Source organism: Brassica napus, chromosome C6 (genome assembly GCF_020379485.1).
Source record: "Brassica napus cultivar Da-Ae chromosome C6, Da-Ae, whole genome shotgun sequence".
In the NCBI taxonomy this organism is placed as follows: Eukaryota; Viridiplantae; Streptophyta; class Magnoliopsida; order Brassicales; family Brassicaceae; genus Brassica; species Brassica napus.
In genome coordinates, this window is record NC_063449.1 from 5,692,729 (window position 1) to 5,700,404 (window position 7,676).

Genomic DNA, 7,676 nt, shown 5'->3' on the forward strand with positions numbered 1-7,676 from the left:
CTCTGAACCTTGCAAATTGCTCATCATCTTCATCTTGAATCATCTTTAAAGCCTTCCCTTTTGCTTTTCTACACTGGTTATGTGTCACAACCAAGTCATATCGGTCCTCAAGAGTTTGTTGCATTGCTTGTGGCATCAAATCAGGATTTCTTCTAAAATCAGTATAGATGCTGCTTCTTAATTCTTATTGCCATCATTTCCTCATGGCCAATGTTTTATACATACAATACAACTCTTTTAACCTACTTAATTTCTTAACTACGATATTGACTTAACAGTAATACTAGATTTTGACTTGTGTTTTCTAATCGAGTAAATACTGTTAAATAAATTTAATTTAACAAAAATGATTTTAAATTTCTTCTATTATTTATAGACATGTTTAAATTTTTATTTTTAATAGAAAAATTTAAATATTTGCTTTTAAAATAAAATTAACCCATTTTGGATTTTTATAACATTGTATACAAGTGTTAGAATTTAATAAACAGAATTTTGTTTACTTATCTGATAGTCTAATTATTATTTATTTATGACAGTTCAATTTCTTTTTTTAATAAAAATGTATATTAAATTTCTTCAACAGGAATTGCATTCACCGACAGTGAAATGTTCAAATTCTACAAACTTGAATGTCTTAACAATTTAATTTTCGTATATATATAATATATCATATTTTAATTCATTTCATAGTGAAATATGTTCTAATTAATTTTTGTTATCTGTTTTTTTTTATTTTATATAGAAAACTTAAGATATTATATATGAAAATAAAAATTTGAGATTTTTTATAGTTTTTGGGGTATACGATAATATTATATAATTTAATACTTATTATTTACTATACTCATTGTTAGGATAAAATAAAATAGGGTTTTTTTTTGTAATAATACAGAAACAAGAAGCAGTGTAGTAAAGCAAAAAGAATAGATCAAAAGTAATTTTTATTGATCAATAGAACGTGAATACAATGTATTTGTCTGGAAACCCTACAAGATGTGGAAGTCTGTGAAGAAATTCACCAGTAATTGAGTTATTATGATCAAAATTTCAAAGAACGCCAACAAAAATTCCTAGAGGTTTGAGATGAAAAAATATTTGGCATCGACTAGGAGAAGATGATGCAGCTTGTCTTCAATTACTAAGAATGTCACTTTCATGTTTCACAACATTTTGTAAGATTCTACAAACAAATTTTGGGCTCCAACCGACATCAAATATAAGCAATGAAGAAAATGTGGCTATGTTAATACGGATATGTGGACAGAATAAAGTTCAAAGAGATCATGTCGGTTTAAGGTTTGGAAAAAATAAGGAGACTATGATGAAAAAAATTAATGAAGTTCTAACAACAACTGAACTCATTGCATATGATTATATTAGAAGTCCAACCACACAAGAACTATAACAAATTCCTAAAAAGACTTCTAGTAGACTGAGTACACTATCCATATTTTAGTGGTTGTGTTGGAGCGATGGATAGAACACATGTTTGCATAAAAGTCAATCTTCAGATACAAAGAATGTATTGGAATCGACATGATAATGCATTATTGAACTTCATGGCAATATGTGATTTCAATATGTTATTCACTTATAATTGAAATGTAGCTTCATGATCATGTAACGACGCAACTGTTTTGACGATGGCAAAATCAAGTGATTCCGAGTTTCATATCCCTCCATTTGACAAGTATTATTTCGCTGATTCTGGCTAACAAATAAACAAGGGTGTTTGGTTACCTATAAATCATCACATGATAAAGTTGTAAGATATCATAAGTCATAATTTAACTCTTTAATCAAGAGGACTTTTGGGTTTGGAAGAAGAAATGGAGATTCTCTATGATTTTCCAAGATAAGAAATTGATATACAAAAAAGAGTGATAATGGTTATAATATAAAACTACATCATTTTATCGAAATTTCAAAATTTTCATATGCAGCTTTTGCTGAAGTAATAATAGAGAACAAAATAAACAATACAGACTCGGAGAACGATTTAGATGGCATAGAAACATCAAATGCTACAAATGCAGTAGATGGAGAATATATGGCTCGAATAAGGGATAATATTGCAAATATATTGTGAGAAAATTTAAATTGTTGATATTATTTTTGTCTATGTTGTGTCATAAGAGGATTTTAAATTTTAAATTTTATTAGTAATAACTATATTTTGTTATATTGATATAATTAATTGTATTTCTATTGTATACACCTTATAATACTTTTATCATTCTATTTAGTTTCGTGCCACATTAAATATTTTATATTTTGTTATATTCTGTAGTTTATAAACAACACTTAACTGTACTGTATTGTATCATTTGTTTTACCTGCACTGTTTATTCCGATGATACCACGCTAAACCTTAGTTGGAACTGAAGATAGTGTTTGTGGTAGACCGAACACGGATAACACCCACTAACCCTCCCTCTTCACCAGGGCCGGTCCTGAGATTTTGGAGGCCCTGTGTCTATGTAAAAAAAAAAATTTACAAATTTTGGGGCCTAAAATTTTTTTTTCGACGACCTATTTGTATGTAATTTTTCAAAAACTTTGAGGACCTGTTGCGAATGTTTCACCTAGCATGACCTAGTATGGCCAGAGTCCCGGCTCTGATCTTCACCTCCTTTTTATCAACCACTCAATGAAACATTATGCATGAGTTACATGAGGATAGAGGCCATTCACCCAACATTACATCTACCATTACAATAATAATATACGGTATTCAGTCCACTATTTCTGCCTCAGTTCTAATTATTAGCCTTCAGTTCCATTACTTATCTCATCAAATATTCCCTCTAATTCCTGCTCCAATCCATTAGACTTCGTTAGCTGATAGAACTCATAATGGCGGCTAACAAATAAATAATAAGAGAAATTTCTTTAGATAGCTTTTCACAAAATTAGACTTCCAAAGAGAAAGCCATGATATTGCAGGAAGCCATGATGAAGGCAGTGATGATTAATGTCCGGTCAAAATCAATCAATGGGGGACCAAAAGCCAAAGCACATGAAGCATTTTTTTAATATTCCACAGTTTTTATAACATGGTTTAATAGTGGGTCCTGCGGATTGATACAGGGCAAGTCCTTTTGCATAGCAGGAGAGCTTTTACTCGAGTTGGCAGCCGTCATTAGGCTAAGCTAGAAGCGCTACTATGGTCTATTCAATGTACCAAGGCGCATCATTTTGATAGAGTTATCTTTGCTATTGATGATTGCACATTAACAAAGATGATTCTCAGACCTGGCCGAGCTTTAAAGGGCAATCCTCTGTGCTTCTTAACGAGCTTGCAAGAATGGAATGGTGGAGACTGGTGAAAGAGGAACGGCCAATGAACAGAGGAGCCTTCCTCATTGCTCAGAGTGTGACTAAAGGGGGCTATCATCAATCATATGTAGCGGCAGGTCCGCCATTATGGGTTCGGAACTGTTTGAGATTGATGAAGGTCTCTCCTCTATTTAAATTGGCGGGAAGTGAAGCTTGCTGGCGTGGTTGTTTGACGATTTTTTGGTTTGGGGTATTGTGACTGTTGCAGGTTTATCAGTCTTCTTTTGTTAATCTAGCTTGAGTGGCTTGGCTGTTAGGGAAGTCAAAAGTTTAGTATGGCTATCGGAGTTGTTATTGGATAGCATTTGTATTGGTTCCTTGAACGTTTCCAAAGATCAATATATATTAACAGATGACAAAAAAAAAATAGTAGAACAAACATCTCTTATACGAAACAAATGTTTCATCTGGATTTCATACTGGGTAATGATCAGTTGTACAATTTTGTTGAGTTATGAGGATGAACTGTCAGGGACATTGCCTGCAACAATGGTGCAAGAAAAACAGATGAACTCATCGACATAGTTGACACTGATCTTCAACCTGCAATGAGTCTTGTTTGTTGTAAATTTGGGTCAACGCCTCTCCAACTAGTACTCAATATCTAAAAGCAAAAACAACAACACAAATCCACACGATCCCTAGTGTTTTAAAAGAGGTAAACTCTTTATTGCAAATCATTCACACGTGGGTTAAAGACTAACCACACAAAAGAAGCACCTATGTTTCAGCTTTGACAATAGCACTTGACATTTGCACATCTGCTCCAGAAGAAGCATCACTCTCACGTAGCCATTCCCTCGCGGAAATAAGAGCCTCCACAGTCTCAGGCCTCAGTGACGTCTTGTACTCATCCATCTCCCTCGGTTCCACGTCAAAGACATAGTCAAAGGCTGCAGCCGAGACAGGAATAGCGAGGATGTCTCTAGCCATCTTCGACAATGTTGGGAACTTGAGCTTGTTCTGTTTCCACCACTCGAGAACATCAAACTCCTGAACCCGTGGTAACAGCGTTTCCTCAAGGTACTGGTCCAGCTCTGACTTCAGATTCTTCCCTGCCGTCTCCTTTATTATGTATTTGTCGAACTCTGACAGTTCATCTTCAGAGGCCGCTTTCACCGGGGCCGAGAGTGCCACGTACTCGCTGAAGAGCTCGTGGATCCCATCATCCACGGTATTGATGTTCTTCCCAGCGTCTTCACCGAATATCTTGGAGAAACTGAACTCCACGAGCTTCATCTTGAACCGAGGATCCATCACAACCGCCATTGCCAAAACCAAGCTACACTCTCTCCAGTACTTGTCAGCCTTCTCTTTCATGGTTTTAGCAATACCCGCGACGTAAGGATCATCTCCGGCTATGGACCTAGACAGATCTGAGTGCGTCTTCCACACTTCATGGAAGAACGTAACAGCAGAGGGACTTCCAGTTGTCTGAAGAGTAGAGGCCGCTTCGAGAAGAGGCTTCAGGAGTGTGCAAAGTGTCTCCACGTGGCTCCAATCTTCTGTCGAAGGAGGAGGTTGCTTGAAGTCAGGATCAGCAGTGTCTAAGCAAGAGAACGCTTCCTTTAACTCTGAAGCAGCCACAAGCATCTTATACGTTGTGTCCCATTGCGTCTGATCATCAAGAGAAAGTACCTTCTCGCCTGGAAGTTGAAGCTGTTCCATGAGCGCAACAAACCTCTCCTCATGGGACTCTGAGGTTTTCACGTGCTTCACACAGTCACGGACCTTCTTGATCACATCTTTCCCTTTATCCAGCACATCTTTAGCAAGGCCACTGAATGTTCGCGCAACGCAGTTTCCTATCACCATCTGACCATTCAGAATCCCAGGGTTCTTGATGCATAGTAGAGGTCTGATATTTTCAGCTGCAGGCTTACTCGCCGGATGGTTGAAGGTAACGCTAAACAACTTGCCCTCCAGACCCCATTCAGAAACACAATTAGCAACAGCAAGACTCAGAGCTTGTTCAGATTCTGGATAAGGTTCCATCAAAACGTTGAGAAGCTTCTTTTGTATCTTCCAATCATTGTCAATGAAATGGCAGGTTATAAACACATAACCAAGAGTTAGCTTGGATGTCCAGAAGTCCAGCGTGAGACAGAAGCGTCCTGGGATCCCTTCTAAAGACCTGATGACATTCTGTTTTTCCGCAAGGTAAGTCGCCACACAGTCTCCTTGAACATTGTTGAAGCTGAGAGCGTCAAAGAAGTTAGGCTGGAGAGTATGCACGAAGGAGACGAACCCTGGATGCTCAACCATGTGAAGAGGGTAGTCATGCATAGTGATCATCTTGGCAATCTCATGGCGACACTTGTCCTGATCAAACACAACACAAGCACTTGTGTCATGGGTTCGGCAACGCCTCCTCCTAGGTGTCTCACTCTTATCTGTGTAGGGTATCTCACTCTTGGCAGTGTGGGGTGTCATCATCTCATTGTTGTCCTGGGTATTATGATGATGAACAAGTGCAGGACAAGTGCCTTTATCAATGTGACGCTTGAGATGGCTCGTGCCAGCTACTTTGGAGCCGTTGCTGTAAGCAAAGCTCTGGTTACAGCCTATGCAGAAAGCCCTTCTGCAACCTGGCTGTGTAAACTGGATAGTGAAGTGTTCCCAGACCTTTGACTGCTTCTTGCGTCGCTTGATGGGTTGTGTCTCTGGTGATCTCTTGTCAACGTCATTGTATACCTCCAGTGCTGTTTCCATCTTCTTGTTTTTCTTGCTTCTACAGAGAACCAAAAAAAAACAAATGATTAAAATAATTAAAGAGACTGTGTTTGTTTGTTGTTGTGCGTTGGGCCCTTATTTAAGGCCACCATCGAACCCATGGTCTATAATCTATATAATTAACATTTATCGTAGGGGTAAAATCGTCATTTAAAGATATACAGATCTGGAACTTTAAAAGTCCTTAACATCGATCAAGCATGGGCTGCAGAACAAAAACTAGAGCCCAGATTACAAGGCTCAACACGAACGTGAATCCAAGCTCTCAAAACTCAAAACCTCGATCAATTTCAAAATTAATTTGCCTCCAAACTTGGTTCCAAACAACTTTCTCAAAACTCGATCAATTTTCAGATTGTTGACGGATTCGAATTTATTCCGAGTCAACAGATCGAGCTCTGGTAATTTCGCAGATTAGGAGCGAAGTTCGCTAGATAAATTGATTTCGAGAAGATCGAGCCAAAGAACAACAATCTCTAAAATAGATCGGGGAAACTAAATATATCGAGAACAATACCTGCGAGGAAGAAAGCGCTACGTCGTAAACTGAAAAATATCTGGCGCGGTGGCGACGGAGGAATCGAGCGGATGTCCGGCGGAGGGAGAGAGAGAGAGAGAGAGAGAGAGAGAGATTTGGGCTTGAGAGGCTAATTGGACCTTTGGTGGAAAATAGAGATAAGAGATAAGGGTTTAGGTCGAGAAAGCTTTTTAAACTTCCTTTGGGCTCACTATTGGGCTTTTACAACGGCCCATCTTTCGGTTGAGAAGTTTCTTATTTGTATCAATCTCTTATTATTATTATTTTGTATATAAACTTAACTAGGTGTTTTGTGATAAATTTTTTAAAAGTTAAGTTATATTTAAAATGAAATTTATTAATATTATATATTTTATTATTTTTGACTAATATTTAATATAAAGTTGATTATTTAAGCATAAAATTAAGAAAAAAAAATAATTTTGTTTATTTTAAATTAAATTTAATAATATATATGTTATATATTTAAAATTCGAATCTTAGATAAATTTTTTATCTATTTATTTTGGTTAAATGTATTAAATCAACTTGTATAAAATTACTAAAAATCGTATAAAAATTGTATAGTTATTAAAAATTATAACTAAACAATATTTATAAAAAATTTAGATATCTAAAAGAAACTAATGAAATTACGATTAACAATTTATTAATTTTTTAAAAAAGATGTAGAAAATTTTAAAAATATTAGTAATAAAAATTGTATAATTATAAAAATACAATTAAATAATGTATTTCGAAATTTATAATGCATATTTCAATATATTTATTTTAGTGATGATTTATGAATTATTACCATATTTTAAGAAGTTTAACAAAAATATAAATCAACATTAAATGTAATGTATTAGTTATTGCCATATTCTATAAAGTGTACCAAAAATATATGTCACTAATAAATGTGATTGTCCATGTCATATTAACTATAAGCCATGTCATCAATCTTGTTAGCCATGTCATCATTTTTTTGTAAAAATAATTGTAGATAGAACATATGGCAAAATCACTTCGCAAATATAGTATAGGGGATTAAATGTATTAAATCAACTTGTATAAAATTACA

At 35.5% G+C, this 7,676-nt stretch overlaps 1 protein-coding gene across 1 annotated transcript; it reads right to left on the reverse strand.

Moving 5' to 3' along the window:
* Positions 1 to 3,709: 3,709 nt before the first annotated feature.
* Positions 3,710 to 6,919, reverse strand: LOC106402396 (zinc finger BED domain-containing protein DAYSLEEPER). Its single transcript, XM_013843111.3, has 3 exons — positions 6,593 to 6,919; positions 4,047 to 6,073; positions 3,710 to 3,946 (listed from the first exon to the last, which is right to left on the reverse strand). The coding sequence occupies exon 2, from the start codon at positions 6,052 to 6,054 to the stop codon at positions 4,063 to 4,065; it is 1,992 nt and encodes a 663-aa protein (XP_013698565.1). The 5' UTR covers positions 6,055 to 6,073; positions 6,593 to 6,919; the 3' UTR covers positions 3,710 to 3,946; positions 4,047 to 4,062.
* Positions 6,920 to 7,676: the final 757 nt, after the last annotated feature.

Coding starts and splice junctions, on each gene's coding strand:
- LOC106402396 (XM_013843111.3), bottom strand. CDS start 6,054: ATGGAAACAGCACTGGAGGTATACAATGACGTTGACAAGAGATCACCA.